This window comes from Eulemur rufifrons, chromosome 8 (assembly GCF_041146395.1).
Source record: "Eulemur rufifrons isolate Redbay chromosome 8, OSU_ERuf_1, whole genome shotgun sequence".
Taxonomy (NCBI): Eukaryota; Metazoa; Chordata; class Mammalia; order Primates; family Lemuridae; genus Eulemur; species Eulemur rufifrons.
Genome location: NC_090990.1, coordinates 7,009,259 through 7,028,903, shown reverse-complemented (window position 1 = coordinate 7,028,903; position 19,645 = coordinate 7,009,259). Strand labels below are relative to the sequence as shown.

Sequence of the window (19,645 nt, the reverse complement as noted above, 5' to 3'; positions counted from 1 at the left end):
TTGGTGGCATTGTAGAAGAGATGTGGCAACGGGAAGGTGCTGCACCTTCCCCCTCCTAGACGTTGGCAGCCAGGCCCCACCTGCTTGTGACTGAAGGGGCAAACACTGCCCTGCCTAGTACTCGCCGTCCACAGCACCAGGCCCCTGGATGGGCTTGGGCTGGCGCCTAACAATGCAAGCAGCTCTCCTCCCTGAGAGCTCAGCGGGGCTCCTCCCCTTTCTGCAATGCAGCTTTTTGGAATTGTCTCTGTATTCTGATGGCTCGAGAGAGAAAGCGCCCCTTTAAGGGTTGAAGCAGTCTGACTCCTTCAGCTTGGTGGCAGCCCTGGCCTTCCCTTCTTTCCCCTGGCCACCGAGGCATCATCTGCCCACTCACTGTCAAAGGCAAAGATGAGGTTCACCTCACCAGAGGCCCCAGCTCTGCGTGGGGCTGTGCGGCAGCCACACTTCCTGGCTTATTTGCTCGGTAGGTTTCTTCCCGCCAGCTGCCCTCCCCTCCGCTCCCTGGGGCAGTGACTGGCAGGTGTAGATGGGCTGTCCCCTGTCCCGGGTCACTAGTTCAGCAGAAACGAGGACTGCAGCCAGAATGGGGGTGGGGTGTCCCAGAGCAGCCTGATGGCAGAGGAGGCGGGCACAGTCGCGGGGTCCCTCTCGGCCGGCTGGGGCAGAAGGGCAGCCTTTCCAAGAGACTGAGCTGGGACTGAGGAGGGCACTTTCCTGTCCTCCAGAGCTCCTTGAGCTGTCTGTCCGTCACTGTTCTCCCTGGGCGTGTGGGGCGCGGTTCCTTTTCTGAAAAAGCTGGGCTCAGTTCTGCTTTTTTTATTTTTTCTTTGTTTTTCTTTCTTTCTTTCTTATTTTTTATTTTCCCTAGTTCTGCATTTTATTCTATGGGAACAAGTTACAGCTGCAGCTGGGCCCCCAAGCCCACCACCCCTGGGGACTCAGGAGCTTCCTGCCTGCTCCAGGGGCCCCCGGGGCCTGGCTTGGCCAGGGCTGTTGGGCTGCTGGCGGCTCCTCTCCTTGGGCTCCTGGCTGCCAGGCGCTGATGCCACTTCTTAAAGGCCTGGAATCAGAGGGGGAGGAAAGGCTGTTTGTCTCAGCTCCCTCCAGGGGCTGTGCTGTGCCTGCTAGAGCCAGCCCTGTGCCCAGCTCCTCCTGTCCCCAAGGCCCCTCTGCCCCAAGCAGCCAGCCAGCCCTGCCCCAGGCCAAGTGCACAGGCTCAGAACAGATCCAGGAAGCTGTGCTCAGAGTGGCGCAAATGCAGGATGGGTGCTCAGGGACCCAGACCCTACGTGGGCTAGTGTCAGCAGCAGCTGCACTGCAGGCCAAGCCTTGTTCCCAAACTGGGTTCCCGGGTGGGACTGGGCTGAGCTTGTGGCCCGAGTCAGTCGGGGCTCCAGCATCCAGGCAGTGTGTTCTGTAACTGACTGAACCCCTTTTGCTGAAAACAAAGGGGCCCCGGGAGTGGCGAGCGGGAAGACCCCCAACTCAGCAATGTCCAGATGTGTCACTGGTTTTGGAAGGGTTGGCTGGGTAAAGGAGGGTGGGGAGATGCCAGTCCCTGGGAAAGGATCCGGCTGTCTTCTTGCTGCTATAACCGTTGAGCCACCCGCAGTCTCAGGATCCGCTGCCGCCATGTCCGCCAGGCCCTTCTCAGATGCCACTCTCTGAGCTATGGGGACAGTTGGCAGAGAAGGGCTCCCGCGCCCACGCTCCCTAGCAGCCCCAGCCCTCCTGCTGCTTCTCCTGCATGCCTGTGGCACCAGGGTGAAAGGGCTGTGACGAGGGGGTTGTCATCTGAGGAGTGTTAATGCAGATTCTTGGGCCTGTCCCCCAAGGCTTCAGACTCAGGAGGTCCAAAATCCATACTTAGAGGGACACCTTCTAGGGGTGAGGGTTGAGGATGGGATGAAACAGGAGATGTGCCCAGGGCGGGGAGAGGCCGTGCCCACTCACCAGGGCCTGTGCCAACTGCTCCGCCCCTTGAGCACCCACCACATCGCTGCCAGGCGCCGGGCCGGCTGGGAGCCCTGTGGTGCCTCAGGGCGCCAGCGCTGTAGGTGCTTCTTCCTGACGGCCAAGAGCATCAGGAACCTTCATGGCCAGGAGGAAGGGCAGAGCCACGGGCCTGGGCCTGCTCCTCCAGGACCCTGCAGCTGCGAGCGCTGGCCAGGGAGGGCCCAGCTCTGGCCATGGCTCAGGCAAGCCCCTCAGCCCTTGCCCCACCGCGTGCCCACACACAGCCGCTCTTACCCCAGCCTCCTTTTACGAGCCCAACCTTGGCCTTTGAGGGCCCTGGGCTCAGGGCTGCAGTGCCCTCCTGGTCCCGTGGGGGGCGGGCCTGGGGCCCAGCTATAGCGGCCAGGCCACTGCAACCAGCCTGGAAAGGGGAGTGGAGTCAGAAGAGGTCAACACAGTGGTCCAGCAAGGCAGCTTGTGCCTTGGCATGAGCCTAGGAGCCGAGAGCAATGAAGAGGGTCGATGGAGGTGTAGTGCTGAGCATGGCGTCCCCCCTCTCCCCACATCTCCTGAGCCTCCTGCAGCTCCGAGCTGCTGCCCAAACAAAACTGACAGGGTGGGACAGGAAAACCAAGTGTTTTCTCAAAACAGCTGTTTAAGAGGAAATGGGTGGGGAAAAGAGTAAAAACCCAGAAGACCAATTTGCCAAGGGGCTGACTCTAGACCCTTGAGGGCTGGTGACGCCTCACCCCTAAACTTGTCACCCAAGGCAAAGTCTCCTTACTCTGAGCCCAGGATGTTTCCCTCTGCGTCCTCTGTCCACCGAGGCTGTGCTGCAGTGCTGGCCCGGGCAGCACTGGCCCTCTGGCCTGTGTCCAGCAGCTGTGGATCTGAGGGAACAGCCAGAGAGGAAAACCCGAGCCCAGCAGGCTTGGGCCTCCTGGGGCCCAGGCCAGGGGGTGGGGGTTGTCCTCCCTGTCCTGCCCTGCGCCTGGTAGCAGGGCCTCCTACTTGCGTGTGCACAAATGGGGTGGTTCACATTGCCTCATGTCCCCCGTGGCCCCCAAGCCTCCTACAGGAGACAGAGAGGGTGCCCAGGAGTAGCGTGGCCAGCAGGACACACCACTGGCTCTGCGCCAAAGATGGCGTGATGCCTGCGTGTGTGCGCACTGCGGCAGAAGGGAGGGAAATCAAGCCCTGGGTACCATGCCCTGCATTTAGTTTCTAGAAGCCTCAGTTTCTCCATCAGTATTTGGGATCCTTGTCTCTGCTGACAGGAATGGAATGAAAGTATAAAAGTGCTCTGAAAAAAGATTGCGCCGTAACACATATCTAGAAATAAAATACCCCAAGGCCCCAGCATCTGCTGTTGCCGTAGCCCCACGTATGTGAATTCCGCACATAGCCAGAGCTAGGGTCTTTCAATTCCATTTAAAAAAACAAAAACCGTCATGACATTTTTGCTTGGACTCTTTCTAAAGTCGATTATATTCTTTCCAGCATTCTGAAATAGGGTATGCGATGATGCCAATTGATCTTAGGAACTGTCTCGCCTGCTGGTATCTCTGGGGCTGTGTCCCTCACTGCCATGTCCCCAGACTGTGGGGCAGCGTCATTTGTGCCCGACTTTCGTGGTCTCTTCCTCCCGTTAGGCCGTCAACTTTTCACCACCATTTGCGATGTTGGAACTAACCGCCTCTGGTGTGGGGAGGGACTGACAGTTACCTTTGGGTGGAGCGAATTATGAAAAAGAAGTTGGGTTTTTTCCCACTTTATACTTTCTGATCTATCTGTAATGAGTGTATTTCACTTTTCTAATATGAAAAAAAAAAACGACAAAAAATTGCTATTGTCCTCACGTACCTATGTGGATCTTAGACGGCACCGTGATACGTAATGAATTTAAGCATCTGTCTCCCTAATGGACCGTGGCCCCAGCAGTTTGTCTGCGGCAGACCCACGTCGGCCTGGCACTGGCTGGGTGCTCGGCAAATGCGGACGGATCCAGAGTTCCGTGCAGAGCCAGGAGGCTGACCGAGAACCGGGGAGGGGTCATGTCTACGAGGCTGCTGGGCCCCTGGAGAAGCATCCAGCGTGCAGCCACCATGGGCCGAAACAAGCTGATTCTAAGGCCAGTGGCCTGAGGGTCATCTGTGGACCTCCCATCCATCTGGGCCGCCACTCACCTGCTTCCACGGGGCTGGGGTGTCCAGCAGCAGCAGGAGGTGCCCCCTGCTGGCCATCCTGGGCCAGTGCGTAAGGTGGGCCTGGGGCCTGGGGCAGACTGTGCTGGCTTTCTGGGCCGCAGCCCGCTGGTCCAGCCGCACTCTGAGCAGCGCTGTCTGCCACTGCGCCCAGTGGGTCTGCAGGAGGCGCCTGCGCCCAGCCTGCTGGAGCTGGGTGACAGCAGCTCGCTGGACATGGCCCTGGGCCACCGACTGGGCCCAGGCCTCTAGAACCCTGGGGGTGAGGGATGAGCCCAGACCCAGGGCCATCAGGTCCAGGACCCTGGCAAGCCCTGCAGAGAGCCCTCCCCAGTGCCCCCAGCCCACCCCATTCCCCACCCTCTTCTGAAGAATAGGGTTAAAACAAGCATGGGGAGTGGCCTGGAGGGAGAAGAATTTCACATGCTGGGGACAAGCATCCTGTTTAGGGGTAGAGAGAGGACAGTCCTGCCTGCTCCACTTTACTGCCCTCTGCTCATGAGAACGCCAGTTGACGGCACGCTCGCTGAGTGGTGGCCTGTGCCCAGTGCCTGCAAGACCCTCTGTTGGAGACTTCCCCAAGGAGGGGCCACGCAGCCAGAAAGTGGCAGAGCTGGGATGTGGCCGAGCACCAGCTGCAACGGCCAGGATGGCCTGTCCCTATCGCCCCCAACCACGCTCCTGAGCCTCTGCACTGCCCCAGGCACAAAATACACCCTGGCCCTGCCACAGACAAGCTCCAGGCCTGACCCGGGCACTCACCAGGCACTCAGCTCCCGGGCGGTGTGGGCTCTGCTGGACTGGCCAAGGCGGGATTGGCACACCCCCGGGGAACAGCACAGGGCTGCCCGGGCCCCAGCTGTCCATTCTGCCGGCTGCTGGGCCCCATGGTGCCAGCCCAGGGCCGCTTGCCATGCTTTGGAGGCCAGCCGGGCCCGGGCCCTCCTCAGCTGCCTGTCTGCCCAGCCCCGCTGCACGAGACTTCTCCAGCGGGCAGGGGAGGCCTGGGCCCCGAGCTGCCCCTGTGCCCGGGCTGCAGCCGCAGGGGCTTCCCGCCACGTGGGCGGCATGGCTGCCAGTGCCCTTCTCCTCAGGCCATCCTGGAAGTCTCGACGCCGGGCCTGGTGCACCCCTGGGTCTCTCACAACCTCAAGCCAGGCCTGCAAGTAGCTGCAAAATGGGCGATGGAGGGGGCTGCTGGCTCTCAGAGTCAAAAGTCCCATTTATTCAAATTTATGCCCACAAACGCCCACAAAGTACTGACTGACGAGCAACGGCTGAAAGCATCGGCTCCCCTTTAGGGGCCTCGGCACTCGCAGACGCCCCGTCTTTCAACCTCAGGCTTGGGGGGCAGGTGCTGCCCTGGGAGGGATGGGAACCAGCACTTGTGGGTTCAAGTCCCACAACAGCCGTGTCCTGCGTCCCCTCACACGCCCAGTGTCCGAGAGGGAAAGGAGGAACACAACCCCCACTCCCTGAGGGGCCCAGGAAACGTGGACGCCCCTCACAGCGACAGCGCAGACGTCAGCCACTCTGCGGTCAGTCAGCTGCGCCTGTGGGGACACTGTGAACACTTGCAAATTTGTACTGAGCTTTCGGCAGCAGTGTCCTCTGTCCCCTCTGCTTAATTTTAAAATATGCATGAACGAGCTGTCTGCTTGCTCCACCAGAACGTCCGTGTCCAAGTGAGGATTTCGCTCTCTGCCCTTGGCAGCAGCAGGATTCTCCAGTGCTACGACCTTCGTCAGCACGCGCTATGGGCGGATGTCTGAGGAGTTGCTCTCCCCGTCTTGATTGTATCCCCTGACACAAACGGACTGACCTGGCCAGGAGCTGGACTCCTGGGGCTTGTTAGGGTCAAAGGTTAGGGATGGGGTTGGCCGCCACCCCCCAGAACAGATAATGAGGTGTTGGTGGTCATGGCCCTCCATCTCCAGGCTGGGGTCTCCCTGTACACCCCCTCCTTTGCTGGGCCCCAACCTCCAGGGCTGCCCTTTGAGCTTCCCGTCCCCCGGGCTCTGTGTCCGCCCCCAGGTCCACCCACCTCTGCAGTGGCAGCTGCTCTGGCCGGGCCGCCGTGTGTCTCCGCTGAACCGTCGCCTGTTGCCAGCCCTGGAACACAGCCCTCTGCAGGCGCTGGAGGCGGACCCGCACCCACCTCTGGTACTTGTCACGCAGGAACTGCTGCCCTGGGGCAGAGGGATGCTGAAGTGCCATGGATGCTCATGCTGGCCTCTCCCCTGTGCCCTGGGTGCCGTGGGCCTCTGCCCCGCCAGCCCTTTGCCCCGACCCGGGTGGGAACAGAGGAGGCCGCCCCAGCTGTCTGGGTTAAAATGCTTCCATTACAAGTGTCCTCCTGGGGACCAGGCCAACTCCCCGCTCACAGAGTCATTGGGGTTTTGTTTTTTAAAAATTCCTGGACAACGTTTAGGAATCAGGAGAATTCAGATACAAATCTAGATTTTCGTTTTTTTCTTTAAAAACTAGGTCTGGCAACACTGTGGGCAACAACTGGGCTGAAGAAGCAACTGTCCCCAGTGGACAGGACATGGGCTTTCTAGAACAATCAAGGCCCCACCTGCCAGCCTATTAATACGATCCATTGGTGTAGTGCGCAGCCTCTAAATAGCCCTCGATGGCCCCTCTTCTTGGTGGTCATGTCCTGCGCAGTGCCCTCCTCGAGCAGGGACTGGATTTCTTGACTTGATTCTGATAGAATTCGGCAGAAGTCATGCGATGTCACTTCTGATATTGGGTTATAAAAAGACTAGCTTCTGGCTTGGGCACACTCTCATTTCCCCTTGGGTGGGTCACCTTGGGGGAAGCCAGCTGCCATTCATGAGGTGGCCTGGAGAAAAGCCCCCGGGGCAAGGCCTGCCGACAACCAAACCATGGGAGTGACCTTGGAAGTGGATGTCCCTCCCCCACTGAGCCTTCAGATGACACTGCCGCCCTGGCCAACAACTTGCCTGCAGCCTCCTGGGAGGCCTCGAGGCAGAGGTACCAGCTGAGCCACACCTGGACTCCGGCCCCACAGAAACTGTGAGACAGTAAAGGTTTGTGGTTCACAAACGACCACGTGTTTGGGGAATTTGTTACCCAGCAATAGATAACTAATGCAGTTGATCAGAGAGACCTCTCCAGCTCTGACCCTGACTTCGCTGGGTTCAACCTGCTGGAGCAAACCTGTCTTAGAGTAATCCTTCCCCCTTCGCTGGCCACACTCCTCAGGCCTCTCCAGCAACGCGCAGCCTCAGCCAGCTCAGCACACCTAGGTCCTCCCCGCTGCACCTTGGCCTGTGCCTTTCCCGCCACCTCAGCCCCTCTCCCCGATGCTCTGCCTTCCTCAACTCCTCCCGGAGACCCCCTCACTAACTCTGCTGGGGTCTAAGGGCACCGTGACCCTGCCCACTGCTCCCCCGACTCAGAGCTCAGACCAGTGGCTCTTGGAGGCCAGGCGAGGATGATGAGGATGTCAAGGATGAAGACGAAGGCGATGGTGACATGGATGATGGTGACACCTACCAGGAACTGTACGTGGAGTGTTGCACGGGATTCCCACAGTGACCCTATGGGGCGGGTACTATGCTATCCCCCCTTCACAGATGACAGAGCTGAGACTCAGGGAGGGGAAGGAGCGTGTATAAGGTCCACACAGCAAGGGGATGGGAGAGCAGGGACTCAAACTCACCCTGACAAGCCCAAGCCCCCAGGTCTGCTCTGCCACCCCAGTCCTGGGTGTGCCCCATGGGGGTCCCATCCCCGGACTCTGCTACAGGATATGAAATCCCGGGTCTCATGGATGGACCCAGGCCCCTTCCTCACCCACAGTGCCCCCACCCCAGTCCTCCACTCACTCTGCCAGCAGGAGTGCCAGCAGCACAGGGCGTCACGCGCCAGTCGCCAGGCCCGCTCCCGAGCCCACCGCTCCGCCTCCTGCCACTGCGCCAGCCGCCGCCGCCACAGGCACAGCGCAGCCCTGCAGCTCCGACGCCAGGCCCAGCGGGCTGCCAGCTCTCTCCGGGCCGCCTGGGCTGTGGCCCAGTGGCTCCAGCTGAGGAGGACGCTGGGAAGGGGAGTGTCCACCCTGAGGATGGGCACCGCCACCCAGGCCAGGCCAGCCCAGCCCGCCTCTCCCCTCCCCTTAGCAGCAGGAAGGGGCCCCGGGTGACTCTTCTCTCTGTTCCCGCCGTGGGGGAGGGTGGATTGCTGGGGACCGGAGGGGCCAAACACCTCTCTGAGGGTCACATGACAGGTGGTGGGGATAGAATGGGACCCAGGCCCCCACTGCCCAGTCCTGTGCTCAGCCACTGGCCATAAATATTGCTACGACCGAGTGCTTACTACGTGCCATGCACTGTGCTAGGGGACATCTGTGTCCCTACCTCGCTGATGTCCCATTGCAGTGAGTACTATTATTACCCCCATTTTACAGATAGAGAAATGGAGGCACAGAGAAGTTAAGCAACTTGCCCAAGATCACACAGCGCTGAGGGGCAACGCTGGGATTAGAACCCAGGCATGCCAACTCTCACGCATTGTGCTGTGAATGAATAAATGAATGAACCACAGCTGTGAAATCTCTGAGAGGAAGAGCGACCCTGCAGAGTGCCTCACCCCCTGGGAGGACAGGAGGAGTTGGGTCTGGGGCCAAGCTGACAAGGGTGTGAAAGGGGGGCGCCCGGGACGGGATGCGGACGCCGAGGGGCTGCTGCTGCGAAGGCCGAGATTGCTGGGAGAGACGGCCAGGACACGGCAAGTCCATAGGGTGGTGGGCAGCAGGGCTCACCCGGCCTGGGGAGGGTCCCTACCGCCTCTGCAGGGTGCACTGGGACCACCTCATGGCGCCCCGGGACTGCTGGGCCGGCACCTGCCAAAGCAGAAGGCACAGCCCCTGCTGCTGCCCAGCTGCCACAGAAAGCTCCCCCGAGGGTCTCCAGGAGCCCAGGAAGGAGGTGCGGCGTCCTGGGTCCCTGTCCCCTGCCCCGTCCCCATCCTCGCCACCCACCTGCCCCTCACCTTCTCCAGTGAGCTGCAGGGTGTGCTGCGGCCCAGCGAGGCCTGCCCTCCCAGGACGCTGCCCGGTGGCTCCAGGACCAAGGCGATCCTGGCACAGCCTGACGGGGACCCCGGGCCCCACGCCCTCAAGTGCCACCGCCTCAGGGTACGCCGCATCAGCCGGTGCCGCATGCTCTGGAAGAAGGAGCTGCGGAAGAGGCAGGGAGTGAGTCCCTGAGTCCCTGAGTCCCTGAGTCCCGGACAAGCGGAGGCCACCCACCTGGCCACTGGGAAAGTGCTGAGGTGCTCACCGTGGGCCAGACACTGGGCTAGTGCTCTACCCCGCCATGTCCCACACTGGCCGCACGCTGGGATCAATGGGGGCTTCACGAAATACCGATGCCCACCGGGTTGCCACCCCCAGAGATTCTGACTTAACGGTCTGGGTGCAGCTGGGGCTTCCGGACTTTTCCAGAGCCCCCGGGTGACTCTGTGAGCACTAAGGCTGGGCTGATGCTCTACCCCTTAACTTGTCTAGTCCTCGCCACACTCCAGGGCGTGGTGGGGGCCATGCAGCTGACTGGGGTGGAGCCGAACGAGGCCCAGGGACCCCGACTCCGGAGCCCACATGCACAACCACACCAGTACTTCTGCCTCTACTCCGTTATAAAGATAAGAAAACCAGGGCCTGCGGGAAGGTTATCTCCCCAGACTCCAAACAGTGGCAGACCTGGGTCTCATCTCAGACTAGCAGGGCAGTGCCGGGTACACTGCAGGGAGACATCGACTGTGCCCTGATGCCCGAAGGCAGGACTGGGGGAGGGAGGGCTATGTTCTGAAGGACCATGGTGAATTGGGTTCTCCTGGAGTTCTAGGGGTACGCTGAAAGAGACTGAGGGTCCAAGTGGACCAAGTGGCTGTGGGGATCATGGATGCCAGGTGTGTGGCTTTCAAGGACAGAATTCTTAACCCTGCTCCCACGGGCTTTCGTTCCTCCTGACATCCCGTCAGGGAAGCCGCCCCTCCTGAGCCCACCCTCCCGTCACCACAGCTCAGCCTGGCTCTGACCCCAGCAATGAGCACTCTGTGCAGAGGCAGCACCAGGAAGGTCTTGACACGGGGGCCTTCCTGCTCCTGGCTCACCCTGGGACTAGAGCAAGCTCCCCAACCCCTCTGAGCCCCGGTTTCTCTGCTTGTGTAACGAGGCAGATGGGGCGGGGGAGAGAGCTCTGCTCCCGGCTCCTTCCCTCACTTGTGTGTGGCACTTACCCTGTGCCTGCCCACGCCAGGCACGGGCTGGGGGCCGGGGAGGCAGCGGGAAGGCCAGACACAGTTCCTGCCACAGGGGCTCGCCTCAGTGTGGAGACGGCACCCACTCAGGCTCCAGCCACCTCGGTGGAGCTCCTGCCTGTGTCCCAGGCAGCCACATGGCCCCTGGCGGCTCTCTGCTCAATCACAGTCTCAGTGTCCCTAGGCCACCTCCTGGGGCCTGGCATCTGCCGGGTACCACAGTGTGCCAGGCCCATGCTGGGCCCACCCTGTGGCCCCCGGCCCAACCCTAGGTCACAAGCTCTCAGACACCTACTTGGCCCACTGGCGCAGGGAGAGCCGCGTCCTCCAGAGCAGCAGTGCCCGGTGGAGGGCCAGTCTCCGGCAGGCTTCCTGCAGGGAGTCCCGGCCTTGCTCCTGGGACAGCCTCTGCGCCTGGTCCGCTGCCCCCAGGTCTTGCGCCTTGGTGGCTCCAGGGGCTGAGCTGCGGAGGGCCACATGCCCTGAGAAGCAGCGAAGGGGTGAGTCAGCCAGGTCCCCACCGACCTCCCTCTGCCCAGAGCTATCGGTAGCTGCTGCCCCAGGCCCCCGTGGGACCCCTTCCCTCACGGGCACCGCCCCCGCCCACCACCTCCAGACCCTCCCCTCCAGGAGGTCCCAAAGATCCCATCTTCCCCTGTCAGGTTTTGAGGTGGGGGCAGAAGCTTCCCAAGAGCAAGGACACATCCCTGCCGGGAAGGAGATGAGATACCAGGGCTGCCTGCAGTGGCAGGAGACGGGACAAGGTCTCTCTCGCAGGGAGCACCCGATGGGGAGTGGGGATGTGTCCCAGCCAAGGCCTGCCCACTCCGGGGACCCCTCCTGGACGCTCCCAGGCCCGCAGGCTGCGCTCTGGAAAGCCCCCAGTTCTACCACCTCCCACGACAAGAACCCACACATTCCACTGGGGCCCGCTGAGGAAGGGGCTCAAGCGACACAGTCTGCAGGGGTGGGAGCCCCTCGGCCCATCGTTTGCTCACCTGCCTTCTGCAGGCAGAGGGACAGCTGGGTCACCTTTGCCCCATCTGAGCCCCGGAGCTGTTTCATCTGCACCCACCGTCCCAGGCACGTCCTCAGGATCCCCGCCCGGCGGTCAGCCAGGTGGGCCCGGCACCGGGACCCTCTTTGCACGAACCGCTGCCAGGCCCCAAAGCACCTGGGAGAAAGTACCCAGGCCGATGGTCAGGACCGATGGCTGCAGCTGCAGCTGCCTGCCAGACACACTACCGAGGCCTTGGGCAAACCACCGCCTCTCTGCGCCTCTGTATTCTCATCTGTCGAATGGGGCTGCTGTGAGGACACATGGCATGCCACCAGCTCAGGCCCGACACCATCACCTCTGGGCACCTGGACGGCCCCAGCAGCCCCCGGCCCGGCCACTGGCATCCACGCTTGACCCCTCCTGTCAGTTCCTACTCGGTAACCAGAGTGGTGTTTTCCCAATGTCAAATCAAATCATCCTACTCTCCTGCCCCCTCCTCCGGCAGCAGCTCCCTTGCTCTTGTAACACTTCAGCCCCTCCGCACGGCCTACAAGGACCTGCATGATCTGGCCCCACGGACCTTTCCAGCCCCCCGGCCCCCCAGCCTGGACTAACAAGGCTCCAGCTGGACGCTGCTGTCCCTGGAGCTTGTGTGGTCCCCACCAGGGGCCTTTGAGCCGAGCTCCTCCTGCACACCCCGCCGAGCCGCGGTCGTGGTCGGGGTCAGCTCCCTGTGTTAAAAGTTCCCGGGAAGACTAGGCCAGGGGCACGCGGGCAGCAAAAGGCCAACAGTGGGAAACTAGAGCAGACTAGCAGCCTGGTTTCTTCCACAAATAAAATGCAAGAAAAACAAATGAGGGGGAGCCCACAGACTAAAACGACGTTAACGACTCATCGACCACTCGAGAGTGGATCTCCACCCAAACCCTGACACGATATATACTGCGAAACAACTGGAAATTTGAATACTGACCGGATATTTGCGGGCGTTAAGGAATTATGGTTCATTTCTTTAGGTGTGAGAATGGTATTGCGGCTGTTTTGTTTTGTTTTTGTTTTTGTTTTTAAAGAGTCTTTGCCTTTTAGAAATGCACGTAAAAGTATTTAGGGATGAAATGGTACGATGTTTGGGATTTGGAGGGGACGAGTTGGGGGCGCACGTGAACACGCTTTCCTGGGAGGCTGACTGCGTTGAAGCTGTGTGATCGGCACGCTGGGGTTTACTGTCCCATCCGCTCTACTTTTGTGTAAGATGAAAATACCCCATAATAAAACGTTAACCACCAGGGGAAAAAACGCAGGGATCTGTGTTCCTTCCCGCCACAGCACTAGACTCAGCCTGTGACCGCTCACTTCTCGTCTGGTCCCCCACCGGCCGCGGCTCCACGCCCGTGGCCCACAGAGGCGGGGGAGGCGGGCGCTAACCTGTGCTGTGGCCGAATCCCGGCCCGGGGCGGCCGGCGTGGCTCGGGCCTGCCCAGGCAACGGCAGCGTGCTCACTTCTCACTTGGGCGCTCGTCTCTCAACACTAGCAGTCGAGAGCTGACGTGAAGGGAAGGGGTCCCTACCTGCACAGCCAGGCTCTCTGCTGCTGGCAGTCCACACGGGCTGCGTGGGCAGCATGACAGTGCCCGGCCTGGGGGGGCCTCCCTGTCCTCCAGGTCTTCTGCGTGGCCCCAGTGGCCTCCCCCAGGACCCCCCTGTTCTGCCTGGCCTGTTCCTTCTGATGGCACCACAGGAGGAAGACTGTGGAGAGAGAGAGGAGAGAGAGACCGAGCAAAGGGGAAGATCGGAGCCAGGAGGGGCTACTGACACCTGGGGTGCCAGTCGCACCCATCCCTGGACCTCCCCATCTCTGGTGCCTGAGTAAGTGACATCTTCTTCCAATGCTCAAGCCTCTGGTGTGGGCCTGTATCAGTGTTAGTGTCACCCAAATGCAGATGGGCACCTCTCGTGCTGTGTGTCCTCAAGCTGGTCACTCAGCTTCTCTGTGCCTCAGTTCCCCATCAGTAAAATGGGCACAGTTTTAAAAATGGGCACAGTAAAATGGGTCCCCATGGAGGTCTGGGAAGTTGCTCACTCACTCTGGGCTCCCCCACCCTTCCCCACCTGGTGTGGGGGCTCAGGCCCCACCTGGCCTGCCTCCATCTCTCCCCGGTCCCCAGCACACACCACCTCACCGGCCAGTTGCCGCAGGGCCTGCAGCGTCTGGACTTTCACGTCTTCATCGGCTGGCCTCTGCCCAGGATGGGACCGAATGTGCTGGGGTCTCTCCTCCTCCTCCCTCGGACTCCCTGGGCTAAAGGTGAAGCTGCCAGAGAGAAACTGCCGGTGAAGCTGGGCCCAGGGAGGGCGTGTGGTCCCCTCCTGTCCACACCGAGGCAGGCCGTGCCGTCTGCCCTTGGGAGCCAGGGTGCTGAGCCCCCACTTCCAGACAGTTCATTTCATCCCTGATTATAAAAGCTGAAGGGGGGGGTGGGGTTCTCCTTTGCTTCATTTTCTTCAATACTGTTTGGACTTTTTTTACAATGTATATTTTTTAACATATCATTTAAGTAATTGTTTAAATACATTTGTTCAATTTAAAAATAAGAATGAAAACAATATACTGCTGGAGTGGGAAATTGGGGAAATGAAGAAGACAATAAACAATAGAGATAAACACTATTTCTATCTTTTTCTTTCTTTCTTTTTTTAGAGATAGGGTCTCGCTCTGTTGCCCAGGCTAGAGTGCAGTGGCACCATCACGGCTCACTGCAGCCTCAAACTCCTGGGCTCAAGTGATCCTCCTGCCTCAGCTTCCTAAGTAGCTGGGACCACAAGCACAGGCCACCAGGCAGGCTAATTTTTTTTATTTTTTGTAGAGATGGGGTCTCACTACGATGCCCAGGCTGTTCTCAAACTCCTGGCCTCAAGCAATCCTCCAACCTTGGCTTCCCAAAGTGCTGGGATTATTTTGACCTTTTTTTTTGAGACAGAGTCTCGCTCTGTCACCCTGGCTAGTGCTGTGGCATCATTGTAGCTCACAGCAACCCCAAACTGTTGGGCTCAAGGGATCCTCCTGCCTCAACCTCCCAAGCAGCTGGGACTACAGGTTTGTGCCATCATGCCCAGCTAATTTTTTCTATCGTTTTTAATTGCCCAGCTAATTTTTTTTTCTATTTTTAGTAGAAATGAGGTCTCACTCTTGTTCAGGCTGGTCTTGAACTCCTGAGCTCAAGTAATTCTCCCGCCTCGGCCTCCCAGACTGCTAGGATTACAGGCGTGAGGCACCATGCCCGGCCCATTTTCACCATTTTTAAGTGTACAGTTCGGTAGTGTTAAGTATATTCACATTGTGCAATATTTTAGTACTTGTTTTCCTTTTAGTCCTTTTTCTAAGCACTGTTTTACATGTTTGGTAAAAAATATTTTAGGTACTATTTTTTATCCTCTTTTCTTTTTTTATTTAACATTGTCATACCATTTTCTTCTCGCCTTTAAAAATTCTATGCAAATACTCATAAAAATACTTCCAAAGAGGGGAACGGGAGGGGATGCAGCTTTCTAGTTGATTCATATACTTCTGACTATTTTTAATGTTTTTTCAAATCAAGCATGCGTTACTATTATGATTAGAAATAAGACCAATAAAGATATTGAAAAGAAAAATAAAGGGAAAAAAGAGTGGGAAGAGGCCAGGCAGGAGGCTGAGGCAGGAGGATTGCTAGAGCCCAGGAGTTTGAGGTTGCTGTGAGCTAGGCTGACGCCACGGCACTCTAGCCCGGGCAACAGAGTGAGATTCTGTTTCAAAAAAAAAAAAAAAAGAGTGGGAAGGAATTTTTTGAAAGTCTTCTAAACGTCATATTGAATGGTTGCTCCATTGTTCATCACGTGGTCAAACCCTAATATCCTCACTCACTGTTGAGCATTTAGGCTGTTTCGAAGTTGTTAACAATTATAAAAGATGCCGTGATGGACATCTTTTGCATAAATCTTTGTCCGAGTCTGCTCGCTGCATCCCATTCTCTGATGGGGGAGGGGAAGGACGGGCAGCAAGGTAGGAAGGAGGGGAGGGAAGGCCACCAGCTGCCCAGGCCACACTGACCATCTGGGGGGTCCCAGCCTACCTGGTCCTCTGGGCAGGGTCCGCCACCGCCTTCCTTCCCAAGGAGGGGCCCTGGCCCTGGCCCCCCCTGGGGGGTGGGAGGCCTGACCCAGCCTGGATGGGATGCTTCCCCTGCTCCCGTTGCAGAGCCAGGTTCCTCCACTGGGTCAAGAAAGAAGGGGGAGGGGATGTCGGCCTCAAATGTGCCTCCCAGGAGAGCACCAGGCAGGGACGGGGACAGGAGTCAAATACCCCTATCAGGTTCCAAAGCCTGTGGTCCTAACCACTGAACTACCCTGCCTCTTTGGGAATGAAGGAATGGAGAAATGGATCCCTAGGGGCAGGGCTTTTCTTGGGAGATAAAACCTGGGACTGGGCCTCCCAGAGCACCCTTTTCCCAAGGAGGGAAGAACACAGAGGCACCCTTCTGGTCCAGGCTGGCAAATCACTATTAAAAAATACCAATCACTTACAAGGTAGAATGCTTGCTAGGTGCCAGGCAGGGTTCTGAGTCCCTTCCATTTATTAATTTAATCTCACAGCAACCCTGATAATGTACTATTATCCCAGTTTAGAGATAAAAAGACTGAGGCACAGAGAGGTTAACTAACTTGCCCAAGGTCACACAGCTAGAAAGTGGTGGAGGCAGGATTTGAACTCCAGCAGAGCTAGTTCAGGTGTCTGGACTTATAACTACATGCTCTGCCCTGATCACTCATGAGGTGCAGCCTGTGCCCAGTGGGTGCCCTCTCAGCAGACAGAGGCTCCTCCCCGACACACCAGTGCTTCACACCTCCCCTGGCCCAACCTGGAGACCCCTGACCTCTCGGAAGCTCCGGGCCAGCAGGGCCTTTGTGTATCGTCCCCGTGCTGCCTCCAGCCGGGCCTCCCGGAGCCACGGGGCCCACCGCAGTGCCTGAAAGCCCCTTCGCAACAGCCGCCGGTGGCCCAGTGCCACTGCTGCTGCCATGGCCCGCCGGCTCCGCGCCAAGTGCCTCCAGGCTCTGAAACATCTGGACAGCAGCTGCCGGCTGGGCACAGACCAGGGCTGATCAGGGGGTGGCCCCGGCCCTTCTACCCCCAGGGAGCAGCTGGCAGCTGGGCACCGCCCATGCACCTTTCCAGCAATCACGAGGGTGACGTGCCATGGGGCTAGACTTGGAAATCCCAGACAAGAAAGGCCCTGGAGGCAGGAGAACACCCCATTTGACTGACAAGTGTCCAGGGCAGCCTCCGGTTAGGGCTCCCAGTGCCCCAAACCCAGGAGCAGCAGTCCCCACATTCTTGTCACTGGGGCCAGGAGGCTCTCCTCATTCCCCAGCAGGGACAGCCCAGGCAAAGGGAGACGAGCTGAACTGGGAGCGTGTCCCCCACCCCCGTGCCCAGCCAGCCATGGCCTCACCGGGTTGCAGCCGATTCCAGAGGCACAATGTTTGGGGCCTGGTTCTAGGAAAGCAAGAGGATGTCACACAGTCCTCAGGCCGAGGAACAAGTGGGACAGGGCTCCCCCTCCCCCACCCCCAGCCTTCTCTGGCCTCTACCTGCAGGGTGCTCCTGGCTGGGGCTGTGTCTGGCAGACAGGAAGCCGTGCGCTCCTCCTCCCTGCTGGCCAGCTCCTTTGGGGCCCCCTCCTCTCCTTTCCGCCCAGGTAGGCCCCCCGGGGCTGCACTAGAGAAGGCTGAAGAACAGAGTGTGGCCTCCCTGCTGCTCACCCCTTGAGGAAGACGGGGGTGGCCCCTCTGTGCCCTGCCACACACAGGCTCTGGGGAGCAGTCCTCTCCGGGCCCTAGCGGGTGGGCAGGATGCGGCCCCTGCTGCGGGTCAAGATCTCCAGGCAGCATCCCCAAAGTGGTCTCCGGCAACGCTGGCTTGCTGCGTGTCCCAGAGTTTGAGAGACCAGCCTGAGCCCCCTGGGTCTCGAGGAAATCTGCAGTTTTCCTATGGCCTCGGGGGTGTCTCTTCCTCCTCTCATGCCAGGAGGCAAGAACAGGCCGGCTGGGCTGGGGTGCCTGGCCACTGCTGGGCCAGGGGTCCCACTGCGCAGCACCTGGGGACCCCTGGGACACCCTGCACTTGAGACGGGCTGCCTCCTGCTCCAGGCGTCGTACGGAGGCCAGTAGCTCATGGATGGCAGCGTGGGATGGGGCCCGAGCCTGGCTCTGGGCAGGGACAGCCAGGTCCTCCAGAGTGAGGGGTTGCCCCTCAAGCCTGGAAGTCCAGTTCCCCAGGCCACGCCAGGATCTGGGGCCTGGCTGTGTGCGCCCATTGAGAGGGGCAAAGCCTGCAGCGGGCCTGAAGTCCAGGCTTTGGGTGTCTGTGGCCAGCAGCCTGGACTGCATCAGGCTGTGGGATGGGCGAGCCGGTGGCCCTTGCGGTAGGGGACTTCCCCAGGGCAGCACGTGGGGCCCGAAGCTTTCCCGAGGCTCTGGCCAGAGGCAGGGGCTGGTGGTCTCGCTTATGCTCAGGTTACTCTGCTGGGCAAACTCTCGGGCCTTGCCCCGGGGCCTCCCAGTGGCGGGCTGCAGGTTACTCTGTTGCCAGAAGCTTGAATTGACCAGTGGGCCCACGGTGTCCTTCAGGACTAGGCCCAGGCGGGGACCAGGGCTGGCAAGGTTGGTCTGGACCCCACAGGGCTCCTGGTGCAGCGCTGCCCCTGGGGAGGGTGTGGCGGCAGGCCTTCCCCTCTTGGGCACCCACTGGCCACATCCACTGTCCAGGCCGACGCCCAGGGTCCTTCGGAATCTCTGTTGCTCTAAAGAGAGGAGAGACGGTCATGTCCTGGGGGAGGACTCAGTGGTCAGCGCTCAGGAGGCACAGGTGGGGCGTCCAGGCCTCAGAGCTGGGCAGGGAAAGGGCCCCAGGAAGAGGGAGCCAGGACTTTAGGGGTCTGCTGCCAGCTCTGTCTCCAGAGTGGACTGATGGGTGCCCCCTGGGGGTCTTGGAGACAGGTGGTGGGGGACACAGGGAAGCAGGGAAGTATTTAGGAGGCTGGTGAGGGGGTCCCAGGCATCAGGGTGGCAGGTGGGCAGGTGAGTATAGAGAAGATTCACACAAGCTTCAGAGGTAGAGACAACAGGCTCCGAAGAGGCAGGTCAAGGAAAGAAAAGAATCAAGGCTGACTCTTTGACTTCCAGCCTGAGCACCGAGGAGACGGGGCAGCAGGCTGGGGTGAGAGTGAGACCCGACAGAGCAATCGGCGGAAAGTGAACTGCTCTGGGGCACACGGAGGTGGGGCTTGGAGGCTCCCCTCAGCCCCCAAGGCCACTCCACGGCCCCAGAGTCTCCGTGGGGATGGATGAGGTGCCCAGGAGGTTCTCGGCACTGGGCCTGGCGGGTGCAGTAGACCCTGAAAGTTGCTGCTTTTTTGTGGATAGGAACTAAAGCTCCAAGAGGTTAAGTAACTTGCCCCATGGTCACACAGCTAGAACATGAAGAAGCTGGGATATGAATCAGAATCTGAATTTGTTCTTGCGGTGTTCCCACCCTTGGCTGGACCAGCTCTGCAGCCTTCTCACAGCCCTGAGAGCCTGAGCAGGGAGGCCCCCAGCCCACCAGCCCCCTGGCACAGACTGACCTACAAGAGCCCCGTCTTAGCCAGGGACACCATCCCTCCCTCAGGCCCCAGCCTGGAAAGACTGTCCTGCACGTAGCTGACTGTGGGCGGCACATCTTTAGAATTAGCGAGGTCTGGGACAGGGGCTCTGGGCCAATGCCTGCAGGGGCCCACCCAGGCCCACTAAGCCTCTTGCCTGGCCTCAGGGGTGCCCCAGGCTTTGGGGGCACGTTCTCCTTGTGGCTGGTGTCTGGCTGTAGCTCCATGGGCTTCAGAGCAGTGTCCTTGGTCTACGCCATGCTCAGTGGTCTGGTTTGTTTGATCACATGGGCTCTGTGGGGAGAGGACAGGCTGCCCTGGCTCCCACCCAGCCCCGGCCGGCTCTGGTCCCCACCCCCACTCTTCAGCAGCACCCTGGCTGCCCTCCGCCCAGCCTCACGGTGTTCCGGGCCTGCCCCTCACTGGTCGGGCCTCTGGGGACTCTTCCTGCCCCACTATCTTCCCCCTTTCCATGTAAGCTGCTAGTGTCCTGTGCAGGATCTTTCTGACATTGA

At 59.7% G+C, this 19,645-nt stretch overlaps 1 protein-coding gene across 1 annotated transcript; it reads right to left on the bottom strand.

The window, feature by feature from the left end:
* Positions 1-898: 898 nt before the first annotated feature.
* C8H1orf167 (chromosome 8 C1orf167 homolog) lies at positions 899-19,357 on the bottom strand. The gene is given in 22 exon segments (XM_069479136.1): positions 899-1,063; positions 1,251-1,776; positions 2,054-2,109; positions 2,111-2,165; positions 2,254-2,396; positions 2,685-2,966; positions 3,917-4,036; positions 4,146-4,419; positions 4,926-5,333; positions 6,208-6,352; positions 8,021-8,229; positions 8,975-9,097; positions 9,172-9,369; positions 10,747-10,933; positions 11,450-11,625; positions 13,020-13,197; positions 13,632-13,762; positions 15,561-15,700; positions 16,362-16,569; positions 16,941-16,984; positions 17,080-18,290; positions 19,288-19,357. Coding segments are annotated over 22 exon segments (5,049 nt in total).
* Between the last annotated feature and the right edge of the window lie 288 nt (positions 19,358-19,645).